This window comes from Panthera onca, chromosome B2 (genome assembly GCF_046562875.1).
Source record: "Panthera onca isolate mPanOnc1 chromosome B2, mPanOnc1 haplotype 2, whole genome shotgun sequence".
Lineage (NCBI taxonomy): Eukaryota > Metazoa > Chordata > Mammalia > Carnivora > Felidae > Panthera > Panthera onca.
This window is the reverse complement of record NC_138343.1, coordinates 91,173,789-91,198,679: the sequence shown is the minus strand read 5'-3', so window position 1 is coordinate 91,198,679 and position 24,891 is coordinate 91,173,789. Positions and strand designations below refer to the sequence as shown.

The following is a 24,891-nucleotide window of genomic DNA, read 5'->3' as shown; positions in this document are numbered from 1 at the left end:
CCTTAGTCAGAACTTTTCTGTAGTTCATTATGAATCTGTATCCGAGTAATAATATTTCTTGTTATTTATATGCCTCAGTGCCATTTCTTCCTCTCTGGTTTAAATAATTTCAACCAGTATTTCATGCTGACTTTAACTATTCTGAATGTCTATATGTTAAATGTTATACATTTATAATTGTCTATTAACTAAATGGTATGTAAAAATTTTATCCCAGCTTTTCTCCCATTGTTTCTCAATCCATTTTCCTCTAATCCAGGATGGTGAACACTATGTCAAATTTGCTGTTAGCCCCTTTCTAACCTGAATGTCTGCTCTAGTAAAAGAATCTATTGCTTATTTTCTTAACCATTCTCTATTCCCTTTATATTGTGCCCTATACTTGCTTTCCTTACGCCATCTGTGATTGATTATACCTATATGTAACTATATAGCTATTAAATATAAAATAAGAAGCTGAGGAAAGTTGTGAACAGAAATGTATTAATACAAGTTTGTATTGCATGATTTTAGATAAGTGTTTTAAAGATAAAATTTGCTCTTGAGGATAGAAGGGGTAAAAAAAAAATTCATGATTCAACCCTACTTTTTTAAGTGAAAACTTTAAAAATTGGCCTAAAAAATAACATGGGGCGCCTGGGTGGCTCAGTCGGTGGAGTGTCCGACTTCGGCTCAGGTCATGATCTCACGGTCTGTGAGTTCAAGCCCCGCGTCGGGCTCTGTGCTGACAGCTCGGAGCCTGGAGCCTGCTTCAGATTCTGTGTCTCCCTCTTTCTCTGCCCCTTCCCTGCTCTCTCTCTGTCTCTCAAAAATGAATAAACGTTGAAAAATTTTTTTTAAAAAATAACATGATTATGAAGGAAATGATTCATTGCAACCGCCATTTTCCATGTAAGGAACAATTACTTAAAATGGAAACTCCAACTCTTTACCAGCTTTAGATAAATGCTGATTACTTAATCTGTCAATGAGCAAAGGCAATTAAATGGAATGTTGTATGTTAATGAAACAAAGGGGGTTGTTAGGTCATCTCAATTATTTATATTCAGATTTAACTTGCAGCCTAGTATATCATGGAAGATTAATAGGTATTAAAATGAAGAAATATAGTGCCATTCTGTTATCCATGCCACAAATTCTATGTCCTTTTACCATTCAGTAAATCAATCATATACAAATGTAATGAATGTTGTGTTTATGACTTCATAATATACTCTGAAATATCTTATGCAAATATTTCTGCTATAATGATTATAATATAGACCCCTAAATATTTCTTCTGTGGTAAAGACAAGAATAAAACTAGCAGTTATGTTGATAAACATTGTTAAATGTTACACATTTTTCAGCAAAATATTAAGAAGTCATGGAAAACTCCTGGTAAATTTATGTTTGTCTTTTGCTATCACAAAATAGCATGGAAAACAAGGAATTTTAACAAGAATTTGAAGGAAGACTTAGGACACTAGATCAATCAAAGACACACAAAATTGGGAAGAAGTCAACAAGTTTGAATACGATTTTTGTACTGACAGAGATGTGAGATGTGATCATTGAGACACTATCTTCTGATTTTGTCAATTTCCTAAGCTCTGTGAGTAAAGAGACATATTGTCTTCACCACCAAATTTTGAATGCCTGGTATCAAGCCCAGAATGCACAGCACACACACAATTAAAATTGATAACAGAAAAAACAATTAACTTATTACTTGGCTACTTTTTATTCCTCTGGTGTTTTAGTGGGATGCAAGATAAAGTCAGATTTTTCAAAATGCCTTTATTGATTAAAAAATGAAGAGTTAGTCTGATCCGTTGTCTGGTAAAACCTTATATTCTCTTTTCAACTGAATCGAAGAAAACAGCTTCAGCTGATTAAGCAGACAGCAGCAAAGATAGGCTTGTAGTTCTAGAAGTAAATGAATGCCTGCCTGGTCATACTTCATATCTCTGTGATTCTATTTTCTAAAGGTAAATCTTTGTACAGTAGCAGAGTGATCACTACTGCACCCTTCATATATAAGCTAACTCCCTGCTGTGAATTGGTACACATTTATCTTTAAAGTTAATCAAATGATGACAGAAATTATAAACTTTCTGCGCTATGGTCTGTCATTATAAATACATAGTTTTTAGGAGGACATTGGAACTTAAATACATAAAGACTCACCTCTCTTATAAACATTTTCACTCTTTGGTAAAAGAGAAGGGACAGAACTTTTTTAACTCACTAAACTTTCACTATTTAATCGGAAGTATTTCTAAGCTTTTGCCTTTTAATAAATTTTGTCTAACAAATATGTGAGATTAGCCTAATTTCATTTTCTAAATGATTACATATCTCAACAATAAAATGTAAGTATGCAAATTTTTAAAAAAGCTCCCTAAAACATATTTGGGAAAATGAGAGAATCTAGTGATGAGAACACAGCTGTAATGTGATTAGAATAAATTAACACACACATTTATTCAGTCAGCCATTCCTTCCTTCATTATTAAGGAATGAAGGGCTTAACTAGTACAGGGCATTCAAAGATAAGGAAACCTACTTCTTGCCTCCAAAGAGTTATAGTCTTTTGGAAAAGAGATGTGAAAACAAACAAAAATACCAGAGCTAAATTTCAACATGGGGTTTAAACAAAATGTGCATAAATGAAGGAACACACAGGTAAAAATCACAAAAAAAGGTAACAGATGATCTGAAATTTAGAGCACAAGGAGGAAGAGGCCATTCAGATAATGGGAGCACTCCATAGTGAGATGAGGAGGACCCCGTATTGTGGTGAGATGGGTGGCTTCAAAGAGCAGGGAGCAAACAGGAGGCTGAACAAGCAGCAGAAGCCAGATCATGGAGGGCCTTGTAGGTTTGGCAAATGGGTTGAAATTTCATCTAGCAAATGACAAGGAGTCATGAGCCATGTTCACACTAGAAAGAAGGTAAATGTAGGGGAGAGATGTTAGGGCTGGGACTTCAGTGAGGAGACTTGCAACAGCCAGAGGAGAGATCACACGGTTCTTAACTAAGACGTGGGTCTACGGGGGGAAGGAAGAATGTAGTGAAGAAAGATATTGAGATAGTAGGTTTGACAGTGTTTGATGACTGTTGGGTGTGAAGAGAGGGGTAAGGAAATGGAGATAGCAGTTGGTATTCAAAGTTTGTATTTCCAAAATACTAATCTCCCTATAGTAATTCAAATGATGTAGCCAACCAACACAATCATTATTGATTTGTGTTTTAAATTAATATTATCAAGGAATATATGTTACACATCAACACAAGGAAACAAATGGTACTTTTAAGCTACCGGATAAAGACAGGTCCATTAGTACTAATGAGTATATGCATGATGGCAGCATTGGGAAAAAAAATGTCTTGGACATAGCTGTTTAAACTGACCTGGAGGTATTTCTACTTGATTTCATTGTCTTGAATTGAGATTGCTGCAAATTCAATATATCAATAATAACTACAGCCATCATCAGCTCTGATGGGTTCAAAAATGTGAATTCCTGCCCTTTGGTAACTGTGTGTGGAAAAGGCAGATGTCTGGGCAGAAGACTGGGAGCTATGTCATCTGATCAGCAGTAAAGAACAGTGGTAATATCCACTTAGGGGACGTCCATACTCCTAGGAGCATGGAAACATGTAAATAATCAGCAAAGAATGCACAATAGAGAAAGGTTTTTATAGTAAAGGCTCATGTCTGGGGAGAAGTCTAGCACGCTGACTGGACGGCAGTGTGTGGACATTGGGGGAAGTGTGAGAAAGGTGACATGAATTAAAAACAAACAAACAAAAAACTCTAATGTGTGAAGGGTTGGACTTCCTTTTTCACATCCTCCTTGAAGAGATTGGGCTTGGATATACTGTGTGACTTGGTTTCTTGGTTGGGTTTGTAACAAATGAAAATAAAAATTTTACTGAGCTAATAACATTAATATCTTTATTATGATGACCCCAAACTATAGAAGAAACCACAACAACAGGATAAATGGTCTTGTATTCAATAATCATTTAGCAGATAAACACTTGACCCAAGGGTCAGTTAAGGTGCTAACTCAACCAGAAAAATTCTTATGAATCCAATTCATTGTTTCCATTTATAGCTCAACATGAAGGAAGAATTTGAAAGTCTAAGCATTATGATCTTACATTCTGACAAATGACTGTGATACTGATAATAATAGGTCTTGCTCCAAGTACTAGGGACTTTGCTGATAATCTCATTTCTTTATGGTACCATAGGGAGAAAAAAAGAACAAGAGATATATAAACACTGAGATCTCATGAATTGACTGAAGGGAATGTTGCCAACACCACAATGCCAGGCTATAATTCTTTTCTTTTCTAACTAGACTCCTCTTAATTTCCTGACTTCATTCATGGTGGAAATAGCCTATTAATTTCTTCTTCTAAACATTTAATGAATGGGAAAATGCTTACAATATGATCTTTAATGAAAAAGAAAAAGAATACTCATGCAAGGCATAAGAATACCATTTTTATGCAGACCTTATACTGGTTTTATTTTTATCATAATCATGCACTATTAAAATTAAGAATTAATTGTATATACTTAAAATATTTTACATATTATATTTTATATTACTATATGATGGTATATAATGAGAAGATTTTTAAAGATATTATCATTTTTCAAAGGGGAATTTTTAAAAAGTAATCAATCTGGATCCATTTTGGAAGATATCTTTATTTTAATGGCAAACTTCATGTCTACTTCCAAAATAGTTTCTGTTCCATGCTCTATGTATAAATATAATAAAATAAATAACTGGTCTACATTTTTAGATAAGAAATATTATTCAGAAAGCACTCACACAAGTAAATTTATCTTCAGCTCACTCATTTAAAAAATGTTTTCATTTTTAAATCTCAAGTTTTCTGATGAAAACTTTGTATTTTGAAGAAACTAAAAATATATAAATGATGGGGCAATCATCTCTTATATGTGAACATTTTTGATTCTGTCTTATTTAGTATGCCACCTGGAAATGACTATAGCAAAGGTAAAAGTGTTGGCATTGAATATTTGTCTAAAGACTTCAAACTCCGTGGTCTGTATACAATGTGCAGAGTTTTCAATTAAATAGGCTACTTTTCTCATGTTCTTGCCAGTGCATATTCATTCTATCACTTATCCACTCTTACCCAATCACCTGCCAATTCAGAAGGACAGAATTGAGGAGGCATGGACTCATGGCTAGAAACAAACAAACAAACAAACAAAAAACCCAGACCTGTATTCCTCCTAACACCCTTTTTGTTCCATCTTCTGAAGGTTAATTCTCTCCAAGAGACCTTGCCTTACTGGATGACAAGAAATTAATACATCTTCCTTTGTATTTATCTGTCTTTCAAGAGTCTCAATAAGTTACTTACAAGTTAGTACTTTGTTTCGGGGGATGGCATGTGGAGTCATATAGGGAATCATACAGAAATATAGAGAATACCTAAGTAAAACTGGGTAATTTTTCTGATTCTGATATATAAAGCAGAACACTAATCCTTGGGCATATTAGTAGAAGTCAGAGTTAAATGTTAAGTAAAGTCTTAAAATTGCCATAATATCATTGATTTTTCCTAAAAATCATTCAAAAATGACTTTGAGTAACAATGAGATATCCACCGTGAAGTTAAAGATTGACAAAGTTAGCTAAAAGCCATATGTGGGAAAAAATATGTACATGATTAAAATGACAATTAAAAATATAGGACATATTTTAGTTTAAAAAATAACATTGTCTTAAGTTCCAAAAGTTCAATTCAACATCTTCAAACTGAGAATAAAGCTTAATATTTGTAATTTTTTTAGGTTGTATTTTATTTTTAATCTGGATATACTTTAGAGAAAAAAATATATTCATTTTAAAGTTATTTAGATATTTTCCTCCCAATAAAGTTTCTCAACTATATCTTAGGTTAATACCAAAATATTAGAATAAGTCAACTATTTCCATTTTTATGTAAAAGAGTGATATTCCCCTTATATTATTTCTTTAAAAATTATTGTGAATATGAGATATTTTCAAATTCTACGAGGTTGTTTTTCTCAAAAAAAACAAAAATCTTCTTTTAAGGAAAAAAATAATCAAATTTTTACTTTTATTTTGCTACAACTTTAAAAACACACTTTGAACCCCTATTGAAGCAATTAATGGAAAGTTATAATCATAATAGAAAAAGCTTTTCCACCCATCAGGATAGAGAATGTTATGCTTATAAAATTTCCATTTAGGCTGACACTTAATAAAAGCAGGTTGTAATGACTTAGGAAATGTACAGATTGCCACGGTGTTTAGCTGTTTCCTAAATTGTAGCAATTATTTGGTCTACAGAAAACAGATTTAATGAAAATGTATCAGACATTTATAATTTGTTTAAATAGAATAGTATAAAAGTAGTATAGTATAAATCTACCTGGTTTTATAAGGTAGCCAGTACTTATAGTTGGCTATTGAGCACTTGAAATGTCACTAGTCTGGATTAATATGTATGGTGTCAGATACACAACAATTTTCAAAGACTTAGTAGCAAAAAGAAAATGAAAAATATCTGCCATAATTTTTATACTGATTACCTGTTCAAATAATAGTATTTTTTAATACAATCAGTTAAATGACATAAATTAATAACATTGATTTTTACTTGTTTTTTTTGTGTTTTTTTAACATAGCTATCAGAAAATGTTAAATTATATTTGTGCCTTGCCTTAGATTTTCACTGACAGCAGTGGTATAAATAGCTAAACTTCTACAAGAATGTACCCTTCTTTACAGTTTATGTATAAATCCAGTTTCTAGGTGTAATCAAGGACTTGAGAATGATAAGTGTGATTATTGGTTGGTCTTGAGCCATAAAGAGTGAATAACTCAAAGGATATTTTTGTGTGATGTAGGTCATCTATATGATATCAGAAACCAACAGGATGAAGAATAATCATGTATGGGTAGTTAAGATCAAAGGATAACTATTAGGTTAACATCTTCTTCTCAGTCTCTAATTTATCCTATATATGGCACCCATTAATCTTAGAGATATCTCTACATTGCAGGTATTCTAACTATAGTTGTAATGTCTTTTTAGATACTTGTATACATGTACAAATTTACCATATAAAATTAATTTAGAAAATCATAATAGAATTATTTGCAATAGTAGCTCTGGTATCATGCCTTTGATGTCAAACAATTAAACCCAAGTTTGTATGCAGAAGATTTAGCGATTTATACAATATCACTTAAAACACACAAACTGATCTTTAAGTGGGAATTCATACCGTCATAAATCCATCCAGCAAACCTGAATCGGGTTTCGGAGGTGCCTGCAACCGTTCCATTGACCACTTTTCAATGATGGAGGAGACTTGTGTATTTTCTGTATTTAATATTCTGAACCCTGTCATGTTAACACCACTGTATCGGTAGGGCTCTACATCAAGAGCAAAGAGGTCCTGAAAGACAAATTTCTTTGTGTTATTATCAACAGAGTATATTCACAAACATGTATAATTAAAATAGTCAATTATTTTTACTTCCCTTAGAATAGCTAACATGATTGTTTCTCAAATGATGTTAACCATCACAAATCACCGAGATTCAAATAGGTTATTTTCATGCTTTGCCAATGCAAATGTATATATTCTAGATAAATATGTATGTATATATCATATTCTAATTCCACCAGTGAAACAACAGGCTTTTCTAAAACCTGCATTTAAGATTTGCATAAGCTTCCTTCTCCACGTTAAGGATAGCTTGCCCTTAAATTTTATGCATAAACATTTTATTTTTAACTGACTCGATTTTTTTTCTATGCTCTTCTTCCTTGACTGGTGACTGGCACTTTTTTTGCTTTTGTTTTTTGTTTATTTGTTTTTTAAGAAACAGTTCATGATATATGGCTTCTAACAAAAATTATATTAAAGCTGAGAGAAAAAGTTAACAAAACTGGCCTTTTTGGTTGTGGAACCCTGGCAGTTCCTTTGTTTTATACTCTACCCAACAAGTTCACCGTAAGGAACACTTTAGATTTGGCTCCCATTTCCAGATGGTAGTGAATGTTCTGGATTTGCCATTTCATTTTCCCAGGAGAGAGGGGACAAAGCATCCAGAAAAGCTGGATGTCACCATAAGAACATGCAGCATGTGGGACCTCTGCCCTCCCTCAAGCTGGCATTAGTTAATCCTTAGATCTTACAGACAATATTGGGAACCAGGGTAAGAGTAATGCCATTGGTTCTATAGGCAGCTTGTCCTGGATGCATACAGCTACATAGGCCACAAAACAGGATTAAAATTTAGTGGAGAGCAGCTGATATTGGTCTGAACTGTGCTCTGTGCTGTGAAAAATATAAGGGATTTTTAGGGTTTTATTTTTCAACATTTGCAATCTAGCCAAGGACACACACACACACACACACATGCACACACACACACACACACACACATACACACACACACGGGGGCAAAAGAGTAGAAGTGATAAGTGCAAGGAGTCAGAATCAAGATGGGTAACTTTCCATTTTTATAGTCAAAAATAACTTCACAGAACAGATGGGATCTAAGCTGCCATTAAACAATGGCCAGGCTCTTGGTAGGCAAAAGGGAAACAGATGTCATTCAAAGTGTCAGTAAAGGCACAAAAACTAGAAAACATAAAACCTACTCAGGAGACTGATCTAGATCAGTTTTTCTATAAAACAGAATTCATGAAGGAAAATAGCAACAACAGAAAATAGGAATGTTAGATTAAAATTAAATTAAAAAATGACCTTCAATTATAGGCTAATGACTTCTATAATCCTAAATGTGTTTTTCTTTTTTTTTTTTTTAATTTATTTTTCCTTATTAAGGGATACTTTTGATTCCTCTAAAAGCTTATGATTATGGTGGAATTTAGTTGTAACTGCATTGAAATAAAATTTGCTAATGAGTAAAGCCTTCCAATCCCTCTCCTGCAGCCTATCATTAAGTTTCTTACAGGATGCAAAAAATAGCCTGGTGGGAAGTAGTATAGAGATACAGCACAGTTAACCATAGTATTTGCAAGTAAAATACAAACTACTGTGTGAAGAAGCTCTATTGCAGGAGAGTTTTTTTTATAGGAAGCTATTGTGATCAACTATACTTTAGTAATTTGGTCTGATAGCTTCAAGAGTCCTAAAACCAAGGAGACCAAATTGAAGACTTTTGAGTTAACAGAAAGCATTGGTTAAACTGGTCATTGTGGGAATGGAGACACAAACTAGAGATAGTATGGAGGAAAAAACAGTAGAACTTTGTTGGTGATATAGGATTCAGACAATGGAAGCTTTGCAGGCAGTCAGAAGAGGTGTCAATTTAGAGAACAATACATTAAGTTTTAAATTATTTGAGATTATCTTAATGTGACAACAGACTTGTTCTGTAATGTGGCAAAATACAATTCAGGACTCTTACAAATGGATATTGAGATTTCATTTTATCAAAGGTAATAATTGAAGTTCTTACATGCATACCAGTTCTGAAGAAAATAATTAAAGAGGAAAAAGGAAAATAGGATAAAGTCTCAAACCTGGAGATACTCTCAAATTTTGGTGATAGGCAATAAAGGAGAATAGAATACGCCACCCCCAAATATGCCACTTTGCATGTGGATTACTGTGGTCTGAAGGCAACCAAGACCCAGTAGATTCAGGAAAACTTTTGTCTGTTTTAACTATCTTAAAGAATTTACATAGTGGTTCTGTACCAGAAAAAAAAAAAAAAAAAGAAAAAAAAAACTATTAATAGAGATAACTTTTTTTTATCTGAAAGATCTATCTGTATAGCAGGGTAAACTTCTAATTACCAAGTATCTGCTCTTTCTATCAGTCTGTGAATTACCTTCCTCCCATTTGAAGCCCCAGGCTCTCATCCCATTCCTTAGCTCAATTACCTGACCTGACCTTGAGTCTCATATCTTTGAGGCTCCTGATGTATGAAATTAAATTTGTTTTTTTTCTCCTGTTAATCTGTTTTATGTCAATTTAATTATCAGACCAGGCAAAGAACCTAGAAGGGAAGGAGGACAAATTTTCCACCCCTACAGCAGGAAAGAATTAGTGACAGAGACAGTCATTTCACAGAGGAAGGAAAATCAGGATAACATATTAATAAAGGCATAGAACCAAGAGTAAGTAGATTTGATAAAAGAGTGAGGTCAGAGTTTCATGCATAGTAAGGAAGAACTGTGTGGTGGGTGTGTAAAAACAAAATATGAAGGTAACATTCAATTTGATAATTGCAAATTAAATCATATTGACTTTAAAAATCCAACTAAAAATAGGCATAAACAGGACCGAAAATTTAATCTACTAAAAGGTGTTTCAATAAATCTGGTTTTTGTAAAGTAAATAGAACTGAGATAACAACATAAAAATTTGTGATTTTCTAAAATACTGATTTCTTAGCAAATTAATTTTGAAATCTATAATGTTCTAGAAGTACTCTAAAGCAATATATAAATAAGATATAATATTTTGAATTGATATCTGAAATAAAATTATTTCAAAATCATCAGCTTCCTACCAAGAATTATTTGTTCCCAGTGATGATTCATTCCTCCTGTGTTTTATCAAAAAAAATAAGCTACAAAAGTGCCAGTCATTACTTCTCACTCAAAAACCCATTTTCCATCCTGAAAAGTTGTAGCAATAAAATTTAGAGCATTATCTTTATGCTTTAATAAATTACTTACCAGAGTGGTAAAGATATAATGATAATATTCTGTCATCATTCCCATAGCTAATGCCTACGAAGTAAAAAATAAAAATATTAATATTGAAGGTATACATCATATGAAATATGTCAATAGGAGAACAAAATAGTAGGGTACAATGAAGAATTAGGCTATAATATTCAGGTTACATTAAAACTGGATCAACCTAAATCTTTTCTCCATAGTTAAGGAAGATTAGTGGTTACTGAAGGAATTTCCGAACCAGTTCTCTCGATAGAAAGCTATTACCTAAAAGTTTGCAATTGTAAAGCTTATGGCTTTACATATTAAAGGAGACATTAAATTTGAAACAAACCTGAAATTAGCACATTTTAGTTCATTATATTTGTAATGTCTCCACTACAAATATCCTAAGGAGGAACACAATTTTATTTTGATGAACACTATTACTCAATTAGGAAAAAAATTGTGGCAAAGGCAATGCCAATACGATTTTTAAAGTACTTTGGAGACTTTCCTTAGCATTAATGAAGCAACTGTAAATCACCACTATTCTTCAAAAAGTACAGATACAAAAATGTTTTTTTGTTTTTACTTTTACTAACAGACCAGTTGCAAATTACTATTTCATTTCATACTTCTATGGTCCTTGTCAATTTTATTTATTTATTTATTTAACATTTATTTATTTTTGAGAAACAGAGTGAGACAAAGTGTGAGTGGGGGAGGGGCAAAGAGCAAAGAAGACACAGAATCTGAAGCAGGCTCCAGGCTCCGAGCAAGCGGTCAGCACAGAGCCTGATGTGGGGCTCAAACCCAGGAGCTATGAGATCATGAACCAAAGTCAGATGCTCAACTGACTGAGCCACCCAGGTGCCCCAGTCCTTGTCAATTTTAGATTATCAATCTTAAAATAAGGACTTTGGGTTAGAACTTTCAGACATGTCAATTTCTCCTTTGAAAAGGAGAACACTTTTTGAAATAGCTGTTTATCAATGAACAGTAGTTGGTGAATGTAATTGAAAAATGATGCATTTCTGAGTTGAATGAAGAGCTCTTAGAAACAAGTATCCTCAGGTGCATGTAATACTTTCCATAAAATACTAACGTAACAAATTCATTTGCTGAGTAGCTGTCTCAGTTACACCCTGGGTATTCTATGCTTATAGATAGGTGTTAACTAGTTAGTTAAAATGAAATTTGTATATTAGAAGTAAGCTATTCAGTTAAGAAAGAATAGATTTTGTGAAAATTTTGGAACATAAAAATACACTTTTTAAAAAGGGAGAAACATTTGTTAATGAAAGGCGGCATCAAAAACTGAGCAAAGGAAAGGACTTTAGATACTGTGATATTGTGATTTATAATAAGAATACATATTTGGTCATCATTTGTGAACTCCCCCCTGCTCAACCACACACACAAAATGGAACTAGGTGTACAACACTTAGGAACCAAATTATCAGATAATATTTCCTGAATGAATAAAGACTGTATGAACCAATAATGCTCTGATGAAGTGTGAATCTTAATCAAAGTAAGAGAAAATGTATCTTACTAAAGGTTTATAAGATTATCTTCGTAGAAGGTATTCACTATTCCTGATGGATATGCACAAAAGATTTCTCAACTCCAGAACTATATAATGACAGCTCAACATTATCCTTGTCTATAGTTTTTACTTATCAACTCAACAGGTACAGAAAAATGGATAAAGATAATTGAAAGAAACAGTGCTTCAGATGTACAACTATAAATAGCATATAATGCCCAAAATGTGTTAGGCACTCTTCTAAGGACATTGCACATTTTAATCAATAAGTCTTGTAGAGGCTGAAAACAAGCAGACTCAAGATGGGCCACTTTGGCGTGAAGATTATTTTGAGCTGAAGGCAAATGAAACCCTGCAGACACAAGAGAAACTTTTGCCCCTTCTTTAACAACATAGAAAAATCTAAATTGGGACTCTTTCCTAGAATAAGGGTTGTTATCAGAGATAAATGTTATATGAGTGATAGACAAACATCTAATTATCAAACATCTGCTCTTCTTACTGCCCTGTGAATTGCATCCTTTTCCTCAAAAGTCCCCCTTCTCCTTAGTTCAGCATAATCTATATATCTCATTTTGTCCAACTTATTTTGGAATTTCCACGTCTGTGTGGATTCCCTGTATTAAATTTGCTTCTCTCCTGTTAATCTCTCTCATGTCAATTTGATTCTTAGTCCAGATAGAAGGACCCCCGAAGGGGGAGAAATTCTTGCTTCCTGATAGCCTCATTAAAAACCTTATGAGGTAGGTCCTACTATTATACTTATTTTATAAGTGAGGAAAGTACAAAATAATAACAATGAATAAATTGGCCAAAAAAACTGAGATAGTGAGTAAACATGAACTCTAGGTCTCTAATTCTTGGATTTTGGATACAAGGCATTTTATAAAATGGTATATTTTATGTTCCCAAAGAATGTAGATCCATTGTAGGATCTATGTAATCTAAACTTTTTGCCTGTTTTCACCTTGATATTTTGAAAACCTCATCTCAAGCCAGTATTGAAAATTGTGTTTTGGAGGTAGGGATGGAAGGGATTAAGGAGATGATGGCGGGGAGAGTGGCTTGCTTCTGACATGGGTATTCTGAACCAGCCACAGCTTCCTTCATCACTGTGAGAAGAAATCTGTAGGGGATGACTGAGGACTGTTTATGCCTTTCATTGACCTTCCTTCAGCCTTTGATTCTGAAAATAAGAATCAATTATGGACTATGATGTGTGATCTAAATAGAGAAGGTTAGTTATTTTTGATTGAGTACCTACACTGTAACATTAACCAAAAAAAAAAAAAAAAAAAAAAGGACAACAGGGTATCTCTCTTGAAAGATAAGTTAATAATTTCCAGTGGAATTAAAAAAAGAACTTTATGAGGCCACTTTTAGACAACAGGCTTGAGGAATGGAAACTTGATCGAGGCAAAGGGGCTCACAGCGACCACCCAGCTGATACAGATAGGCTTATCAGGCAATCCGCCTCAAAATATCCACAGGCTCTAACTAACCAACAGGCTACTTACAACTAGGCACAGGTTCCTAAAAGGAAAATTCCAGGTAGCCATACCTCCTTACCTTCCCTCTTTACAGACAGCCCCCACCTATTTCCTCTTGCCAGACAGCCTCTCCTTTGCTGTCCTACCTCCCACTTCCTCGTGGTATATTCAATAAACTTCTATCTCTTTTGTTCTGCTTCAGGTGAATTCTTTTCACTGCCTGCACCACTGGCTTCCACTCATGGCCCCACATTTGGAGCCCCCATTCAATCGGGAGAGATACCACATTTAGACACCACAAACTTGTTCTGGATGTTTTTTAAATTATAACACTTACATCTTGCCAATGTTTTTTCTCTTTTTTCATTATTTTTTCAATGTTTATTTATTTTTGAGAGAGAGAAAGAGGAAGAGAGAACAAGCTGGGAGGGACAGCGAGAGGTGGAGTGGGGGGAAACAGAAGATTTGAAGTGGGCTCCACACTGACAGCGGAGAGAGAGATGTAGGGTTTGAACTCATGAACTGTGAGATCATGACCCGAGCTGAAGTCAGATGCTCAACCAACTGAGCCACCCAGGCGCCCTTGCCACTATTTTTGAATGAACTGTATGGACCGTTCAAACCACATTAATAAAAATAAAATTAATATCTCTTTATGTATAAATAAATGAGAGTGGCCACAATAGAAAAATTGGTTGTACTGTATTATCCTTCCTGGAAAGAAATGCCACAGATTTTCCAAAATCAGAATATTATTAGAAATCCCCAACATTTAACTAGAGTAGTGCTAACAATGCCATTTGACAAATTAACACTTCTAGGCATATAATATGCAATCGGTTTATCCTCCAGGTTGTATCCAGAAGTTACATCACTCAAAGTTAACAATTGAAGAGGTGGGCTTTAGACATATTTCTTAAAATTTAATTTAATTTTACTTCGTGATGCCGTGGAAGTTTATTTGCATCTGCTTTCACATTTTTCCAGCCTAAAAATTTTCACAGTCTCTAATCTAGACTTTCAAGGTCTTGATTAATACTTTTTTCTGTAATAGAATGACCTTGTGAGGCTTAAATGCAGATCATCTTCGCCCTGCCATAGGGGATTCTCTTTGACAAATTTGGGTGGAGATGGAATCTTTTGTTATTAAGGCATGTATGCCAATTACTGCATTCAAATAGCCAGCTTCAAGCTTCAGTCCCTTTTAAAGCATTCAGGGAAGAAAACTTCAAGTTCACTTTTGCCCAATATTTAAGAAAGGCTCACTTAGTTAAAATAAATAAAACAATGAAACAAATAGGGCTAACTTGATGAACCTATCCATATTTCTGGATACTCCTATTAGTGGATCTTAGATTAAGCCACACAAGGAAAGCCCATCTATGCCTGCTCTCCAACTCCTATACCATTTCTTCGGACTTCTGTCTTTAACCAATGTTGAGAAATCTCCAAAAAATTTTATAAATCATGAAATGGAGTCCTATTAAATGTGTTGCTTCATTTATAAGGAAGCTATTTGCTTTCTTCTTGAATTCATTTCTAGAATAACTGATATCCAAATGTGGAACAAATGCTCTCTAGGACAAGGTAAGATAAAAAACAAACATCATACATGTGGTCTGTTAGTGTTACAGATTCTGAACATACACATTCTGTGTAATAATGTTACTCTGATTTCATTTTAAGTCTCATATAATCATTTTACCTGTGCTGTGACTTTTCTACTAATCTTGCAAAGATTCTACTAATCTTGCTAAAATTATGTAACCTTTTCTGCTATATATATTTTAAATATTATCTTAATTCTGTTTTTATTTTACAAACAGAGCAGGTTACATATAAGAAACCAATTATAATGGATATATCAAATAGAAGGCAGAATGGCAATTCTATTTTTAAGTTGATAGCAAAATAAGTCAGTTAGTTACTCTAGAGACAAGACAACTGATCATTTACGTACTTGCTGGAAGCCTAGAGAAAGCCGACCAAAGCTCTGTCACTGAAAATCGTAGAATACTACTCACTCTGGGCATAAAGGAAAGGTCTCCTTTCCAAGCCTGTATATTCTAAATGTGATCAAGAATTGTCTTTGGTATTACATGAAAAACAAATTCCTACTCTGCATTTCACTGATTATTCACTACCAAAAACCAAACAAAACAAAAAACAACAACAAGCAAAGACACACCCAAATCTCATATGCTTTACTACCCAAATATAACACTAGAGCAATTTTCCAAATCCAATTAAATATTTTATTGCAGTGAAACCAACATTCATATTGGAAGATTGGACAACCATCTGCTTAATAAACTAACCATGTTATAACAGGCATTTACAATTGATAGTTATATTTTATGGGATATAATTTGACATCTGAATCTGCATAACTCTCCAATAGTGATATTTTATCTTATACATGAGAGGTTTCAGGACAGTTGACTAATCCCAAGCCACTGTGATATCAGCCAGTGTCTTTACAAGAGCTTGAAAAACAAACTACAAAGACTTGAATCCAAATCTAGACTTTACTACATAGTAAATATATGGGCTCATACCAGCCATTTAATGCCCAACATCAGTCTCTTTTCTCGTCTGTAATATAGGGGAGAATAATAATTGCTGTTTTCCAGTATACTGTTAGGTTGGAATAGTACAAAAGTAACACTAAAAGGTTTTACTGCTATAAATTATTTCGTTTGATTGATTTTAGTATTAACTTTTGACTTAGCAATGCTTTATTCTGGAATGAATACTTAACATCACTAGGTGAGGTATTAATCCCTCTGTTAGTTCCTTGCTGGTGGGCATTGAGAAAGTTATTCAATCTTTCCAAGACTCAGTTTCTTCATCTGTGAGGTGGAGATAGTCTCTACCTCATGTGATCATTGTGCTGATTAAATAAGTGATGTGCAAGGGATCTCCTAGAAGATGCCAGCTAAATAGCAAATCTTTTTTTCTCTTTTTTCAACTGGTTGATTTTAACGGTTGAGCTGCTCAATCATTGACTGTCAGTTTATTCCTTCCTTTCAGTACAAATATCTATCATAATAACCAGCATTCACATTAACAAACAGCATTGTAGCCATTTGAAAAAACCTCAGAACTTCAAACAATGTGTTTTGAAGATCATCAGTATTTACATTACTTTTTCTTATAGACAATTAATTAAAAGCAAATGTCAGATTTTTCTATCAGAAAATTACCTCAAGGTGACTTCTACGACTCATTTTAACCATGTGACAATAACACTTTGCTTAAAAAAAAAGGCCATGCTTTAAATGCAAATTCAATAAAGAAACCAAGAATTTAAGTAAATTAAAGATTACCTGTTTCAAAATGCCTGCTGCCATTTCATGGCTACAGTCAAAGATTACATGGAACTCTTTGCCTCTTTTCATTTCCTTTAGTAAGGGTTTTGCATCCTTTGTATCAGCAGGTAGTTGACGGATTTTAAGCCGAAGATTGTACCGTGATGGAGCTTTGATGAGCTCCTGCAAACGAATGAGACCTTTAATGAAAAAGGAGGGAAAAAGAAGATTAGAGAAAAAACAGAGTAGGTCATAAAATCACAGAACACACTCACTACAATGCCTGATTTCCTTGACCATGTATATGTGCATTCATGGTGGGACCATTGAAATTCCTACTTCCTAACTCCAGATCCCATTAGTTTTGTTAGAATGATCATTTTTCAAATTCTTTAAGGTATTTTTCAAATTATGAAATATATACATAAGTTGATGAAAATAATTCAAATAAATAAAAGGATATAGAACAAAAACAGTCTGTCTCCCTTTGTACCCCAATTCTGCTCCTATAAGGTTGTCACAGTTAACAGCTTACAAATATTATTCCTCCACACATTTTCTCTGCATTTCCACAGATACACATAGAGTTTTATTTTGTTTTGTTTTGCATTTTACATTAATAGTAGTTTGTGACTATGTCTTAAAGGTTGTTGTAAGTCGGTGACTATTGTTCCAGTTTGTCCACTTAACACTGTATTTTATAGTGGACATAATTTATGTTAATATTCTCCGGTGTTAGAAACTAGAGTTACTTTTTTGTTTTTGTTTACAACTAATTGTCTAGTAATTTGGTATATATGTAAGAGTAAAGTAACTTTCTTTAATAAAATAGACTCTAAGTAGTAGCCTGGACCATTATTAAATTACTTAAAGAAATAAAACATTTTTTGTATTGTTTGTTAGATATAACATTAACTCCAGAAATCAATATAACCACACACGGTATTAGTAAAGCAAATATTTTCCTAGAGAAATAGCTCCTGATTATGTTTCAAAGTATATCAAATTAATAGACACATGTTCAATAGGTCATAGAACTGTTAGGCATTTTTAAATAATAGAGACATACCATCAAATTTATTTTTTCATACAAACTTCAAGCAATGAAACCTCTTCAAGAACTCATATGAAAGACTCAACATATTAAAAGGTGTGATAAGAAAAAAGGATCATCTACTTCTATTCTATCTTGGAATGATATGAAGAAATTTCCTCATCTCCTCCTACTACTTTCTTATTTACCTTTTTTCCCGTTTCATCTCTATATTTTTCTCCATTTCTATCTCCCTGAAGAACTACCTTCATAAATATTAGTATTGCAAACAATATATGTGAGTATGTGTGTGTGTGTGATTTTACCCTATTTAGAAATTGGAATAACAGGAATAAAAATATATCTTATTGTGAGTAAAAACAATCTGTGTATTAAAATAACACATGATACAGGGAGTAAAATCTAATTCTAGGAATCTTTTTCATTCAATTTTTAAATGAATAGGTCTTATACATGTAATGCTATACACATTTTAATATGTTGTAACATAGTTAATAAAATTAACATAACTAGTTTTCAGTATTTTCATTCTGGAGTGAGACATACAATGTAAAAATATGTAAATTTACAAATATACCTAGTATCTTTTGCTTTTAAAATATTGTGCCATAAAATTTACTTCATTGTAAGTTATGAGAATTTTGCCATTTAAAATTCTACAAATAATTGTTGCATAAATTACACAACATACTACAATTATCTTATTTTGTTTTATAAATTTAGATGTACTAGCTATATTAAAATAAGTATTACATAGATAATTTATATTCAATGTACTCATTAAACATAATACAATTCAGTCCAGAGAATTAATGTACATATAATGAGTAAAGATGTAAACTTGGGTTAAACAAAGATAAAAACAAATATTTGAATTTATAACACCTGCTTAATTGTAGTAGTGTAACATTGGGCTTATAAAATCCTCCAGAACATGTATAAAACGCTATATGTTTGTTTGCACACAGGAGTGCTCTGCAACTAAATTAGAACAGATTGTTAACAAATTGTTAAAGGGTAGTAGCATTAACTACTTTTATAAATAAACCAAAGTATAATTGTAGTAAGGCAATGGCTCCCATACTTTGGAAGGTATGACAGTAATCTATGAAGCTGGTTATAATATAAAAGCTGAATCAGAACCTTTAGAGGATAGGACTCATGCATGTACATTTTTTAACAATCTTCCCAGGTGATTTTCCTGGTCATCAAAAAGTAAGACCAATTTCCAAACATAAGTCTGATTTCAGTGTCATATGTGAGTCACTCCTTGAAACACTTTGGCATAATGATATGATAGGATAATAACTATATTGTATTAGCTAGCATCATAAAACAATAAAATAGTTCAAAGAATGAATTCCAACTTCATTAGGAAAAGTGAATCAGAAATCTGTACATACAACTGACTGTAGGAATGAGAGAAAGAAAAGAAGACATCATTCATTTACTCTTGCATCAAACAATTTTGTTAAATTTATTCAATTCTTACTATAGGTCAAGCATTGTTTTAGATATTGGCAGCACAATAAAAAATAAAATAGACAAATCTCCTACCCATACCATGTTAAAAATATATGAGGGGTGGGGACAGGTAAAGGTCATTAAGCAGGCAATTATAAATAAAAAGTGGCAAATAATACTTTGATGGGGGAAGTGCAATTATTGAAGAAGAATATATAGCAGAATCCTCTAACTCGGGATGAGAGTGCTTACAGAAATTACTCCAAGAGGGTGACATCTAAGTTACTACCTGACTAAAAAGAGTAAGAGTGGAAGGAATAGATAGAAGAAAAAACAGAACAAAACAGTTTTTATACTGGCAGGGGAGCGAGAGAGCATGAGCAAAGAATCTTAAGAAGCAAGGAAGAAGTGATGAAAGTTTAATTTAACGGGGCATGAGGCTGCCTAAGAAGCCCATGTAAATTACTTTAGAGTTGAGGTCTTAAAGGTGGTGGAAAGTGCCCACTTGGAATCCGCATTTCAAAAGAACCACTCAGATTTTCAGTATGGATGACAGATCAAAAGAGCTAAAACTGGAGGAAGAAAGAGTTGGAAGACAGTTGGAATAATGCAGGCTAGAAAATGCAAAGATGTGTGTACAGGGCAAGATGGAGAAAGAAGTGGATGGACCAGAAAGAGATTTTTAAAAAAATACTGAGAGTACTTCGTGAGGGAGAGCACTGAGTCAGGGAAGTTTCCCAGATTTCTGGCTTGGACAACTAGGGGGAGAGAGTGCTTCCACTGAGCATGAGATCATGGGAGGATCAGGTCAACTGAGGGTTCAAAAGAAGGGGAGTGATCATCCATGTCAAGGGTTGCTAGTAACAAAGAAATAATAGTAAACACTTTAAGAAAGTTTTATTAAATTTAACTAGAAGATAACTGATGACCCAGGCAAGGACAGTTCTACTAGGGAGGTGGGGGCAGATTATTGTGCCATTAGTAGGAGCAGGAGAGAGGTAAAAATAGACTCCCTCAAAATCATCTCCATGTATTTCCATAGTGTAGCTTAGTGCCCACCCTAATCACATATAATATCCTTGTAGGAAAGTATCAGTCCCTTCCTAATCCATCATCAGACTTGAGTTCAGTAACAGATTGATGGGACACTTTGGTTTCTATGTCTATTAAATGAGTTTTATCTAGATCAGCAGTTTTCAAAGTAAGGTCCACACATGTCTATACTCTTTTGGGGGTGTTCCCTAAGGTCCAACTATTTTAATAATAATACATAATAATACTAAAGCTTTTTTCTTTCATTCTCTCCCACATTGACAATGGAGTCTTCCAGTAGAGGTTACGAGACACAGATGATGTCACAGCAGATTGAATAAGGAATCAGATATGAAAATCCCAGCTTCCTTCCACCAAGTCAAATATTAAAGAAACTTACAAAAATCTTACAAATGTTTTTAGAGATCTTTAATTATTCTTAAGAATGTAAGATGATTGGGGTGCCTGGGTGGCTCAGTCGGTTAAGCGTCCGACTTCGGCTCAGGAGTCTGCTTCAGATTCTGTGTTTCCTTCTCTCTCTGCCCCTCCCCTACTCATGCTCTGTCTCTCTCTGTCTCAAAAATAAATAAAACATTAAAAAAAGAATGTAAGATGATATAAAAACCAAAAAGTCAAAGAATTACTAATTGGATTATTTCTAAATTTTTCCTAGCTCGGATTTTCTATTATTCTCATAAAATATATAAATGCAGAATGATCTAATAACACCTTTTGCTGAATAAGGAAAAAAAAAGCTATCCTTGGCTTTACTTATCTTACAAGATTTTATGCAAGTCAAATATAAATTTGGGGGATTTAGTCTATCATAGTAGAAACAGCCTCTCAGTGCTGGTTGGAATCTTCGTTCAAAAATACACAATCTGGTGGCACCTGGGTGGCTCAGTCGGTTAAGCATCCGACTTTGGCTCAGGTCATGATCTCACGGTTCGTGGGTTCGAGCCCTGCATCAGGCTTGGTGCTGACAGCTCAGAGCCTGGAGCCTGCTTTGGATTCTGTGTCTCCTTCTCTCTCTACCCCTCCCCTGCTCATATTCTGTCTCTCTCTCTCTCTCAAAAATAAACATTAAAAAAAATTTAAAAATATATATAGATATGATCTGTATGACTTTGTGCAAGACATCATATCTCTTTCTGCTTTGCCTTCCTCTTCTCCATAACAGGGTAAAATCATATATGTACTAATTACAAAACACCAAAAAAGGAACTGTCACATATTAGACTCTCGAAAAGTAGCAGTTGTCAATGTTGTTATTTTGGCAAAGATTAGGAAGACTGTAGTAATTTTTTTTTTTAAAGTGCTGGTATTTAAATCTGTTCTTGGAAGTTATTTTGGCACTGATTTTGACTGAAAACCTAACAACATCAAAATTTTAATAAAAATTTTAAGAGATTAACTCATTACCCAAGAAAAAGAAGCTACATAGCTGGCTACAGATTTATCCAACAGCTTTGAGTTGAAAAATCTCAAGTGACTAAAAAAATAGAAATTTTCTGAAGGATAAAAATCCACAAATAGTATTTGCAGAGTTCACCCTAAATATAAATCCTGGCAAGTATTTTCAAGTCTCTTAAGAGCTCATGTGGATGGTCCATTGAGCCATCAGGTGCAATAAATGTTTACTTATTCTCTTCACACATATATATCCCTGCTGGCATTAATGTAACAGATTTCAGTTTGCTAGCTTCCCTAAGGAATAATATTGAAGAGCTAAAATAAAAATAAATAAAAAAATAAATAAAAACAACTGCTGCTAGTAGGAACTACCATCTCCTACTTAAGAATTAGAGTGAAGTGTCCCTTTTATTCATTCATTCAGCATATATTTTACTGCACATCTACTATGTGCAAAACATTGTTTCACGGGCAAATATAATGATTGCAATAACTGTATTTTTTTCAGTCTTGAACTGCATGAGATACATTTTTTTAACACAGAAGTTATGTCTGTGAAGCTTTTTAATTCAGTTTTTTGGAATAAAAGTAGTTCAGGATTCCAATCAGGGGACAGAAATCTAGAGTTGTTTGAATACTGAAAGTAGAAACATGATTTTTAAATTTGGCTTTTCACCATCTCCAGCACCAGGTGCTTAGACTTCTTTCTTGCCTTCTAAGTCTTCATTGCTCTATCCTGTGACATTGTTTTTCCATTCTAGATCCTATGACTTCCCTTTATCTGGTAATTACATACAAATCTCTGGATTTTGTTATTTAGGACAACTTGGAAGAGAAAGAGAGAGTTGACAAAAAGGAAGATGGATTCAAAATATCCAAAGAATGGATGTTTATCCACTTTATTTAATGAGTTGTTTAATGGCATCCCTGCAATTTAATGTACCTGGATGAGGTTTTTATCCAAAGGGAAATGGGTTTAAACAGCAGGAATGCCTACTTACAATACTGGGTATGCATTTTCCTCTGTGGATCTCTATTGATCTTCCTACTTCCCCCAATATTCCCCTGCAAATTATCATGTTCTAAAAACATTCCAATTTCAGGAAAGATTACCTTAATCAAATTCATCATATATTAAATATGTATGCTGTGTAAAATAAAACAGGAAAAAAAGTAAGCTTCTTAATATAATTGGGATGGTTTACATGTGGTAATTTCCTATGATTCTTTGGTCAAAATGGAGAAATAAAAAAGAACGCATCTATGACATTAAATAAAAGGATGAACTTTGTTTTGTTGAAAATGTGGTTAATACAATAATTTTCAAACAACAATTTTCAGAAATGGAGCATACTTTAACAAATTTGGCATGCAGTGAAGTTATTTAATGAAAGAGTAGAATTATAACTCCTTAAAACAATCTTTTAATTAAAATGCCCTCTCTTTCCCTAATGTAATTAGTTGATGTAATGATAATAAAAGAGAAACAATCGGCACAGATGGGTTCCTGAAAATCTTCTAACAAAAAAGAGCACCACATTGCAATTATCCCTTTATTTTGGTAGATGAGTTACACTCTATTCTCTTTAATTTCTTCACTGAGTACATTTTTTTAACCTTTTTCTACTTTCAGATATTTTACAGTTGCTGAAATCAAGGTTTATCTTAAGCTAACAGGGGACAGAGGTCTGAGCTGCTCTTTTCAGAAGGTGCCATCAATTCAGCTTTTAAGGAGAAGCCAGAAGGAGCCATTTATGCACACTCCAGCTGGCACTTTCTTAAAGAGATCAATCACACTGCCTCTCTGCAGGCCCAGCCTCCCCAGCCCCAGGAAGGGAGTCCCAAGTTTCCTCCTATACCCAGGTATCCACTTCAGCAGCCACACAAACTAGAGTTTTGCCACCTGGCTCACTCATCAGGACTATTTATCATTTCAATTAATGTGGTCTTTGTGCAGGCCAGACCTCTCCCCTACCCTTCAAATGCATTGTGTAATAAACTATACAAGAATGACTCATCCACATTCAATGCTTCATCATCACCCCCTCCCCTTTTTTCAGTTGAGAAAAGAGAATTCATTGAGAGGCCAAACATTTCAGGGAGTTATTTTTATTAGAATGTTATATTTCTGCTACAGAGTGTTTTAAAGAAAACTAAATAAAATATCTATACCAGTTATGGAGTTTCCAATCTATGGTAATGCTTTAAATATACACAAGGGAGCTGATCATAATAAGAAAATCAAAGGTGGCTTAGAGAAGAGAAGTAGATTGCCACTGAAAATAATTCTGTCTCCAAATTTTTGCCTGCCTTCCTCTCCATGGAGATGAGGTAGATTTGTTCATCAGTACAGGGAAAATAGAAAATAAAGAAAATTGGGGTCTAGAAAAAAAAAAGGGAGAAGAGACAGGGAAGATGAAAAGAAACTTCCAAAGTGGTTTTCATCTTCTTAGAAGAGGGGGAGAAAGCTATGGAGAGTAAAATTAGAGGGCTGGTCTCCTGGGAGGAAAATCTTCAAATCATAATAATAACCTTACAGAGAGAGAATGCCCTCTCTCTTTTTGAAATTTGCTGTATCTTTAAAGTATGCTAGAGTCTAATATATTCAAAACTCAAAACATATAAAAACACTTAGCTTGATATATTAGAAACCAAGTAGCAAATGAGTTTCAATTTACATGTCAAGGTCAATTGACTGTCCCTGGCTAGCTGTAGCACTGTGTGAAAAATGTTTTTGAGACCAGTTCTGGGTTCAAAGGCATATTTCAGTTAAGGGATTTGAACCCGAGTGATGGGGTAGGCATAGTGGCCTACCAATAGTTATCCTTTTATTAAGGTCTCCTCATTATTTATTAG

General features: G+C 33.7%; 1 protein-coding gene across 4 annotated transcripts in view; it reads right to left on the bottom strand.

Moving 5' to 3' along the window:
* The window catches only part of GRIK2 (glutamate ionotropic receptor kainate type subunit 2), a 648,000-nt gene that overhangs the window by 352,111 nt on the left and 270,998 nt on the right, over positions 1-24,891 (bottom strand). For all 4 annotated transcript variants that reach the window (XM_081795767.1, XM_081795769.1, XM_081795768.1 and 1 more), the window contains exons 4-6: positions 17,091-17,272; positions 10,738-10,791; positions 7,298-7,471 (exon numbers count right to left, since the gene is read on the bottom strand). In XM_081795767.1, the coding sequence (XP_081651893.1) occupies positions 7,298-7,471; positions 10,738-10,791; positions 17,091-17,272 (410 nt within the window). The remainder of the gene's footprint in view (positions 1-7,297; positions 7,472-10,737; positions 10,792-17,090; positions 17,273-24,891) is intronic.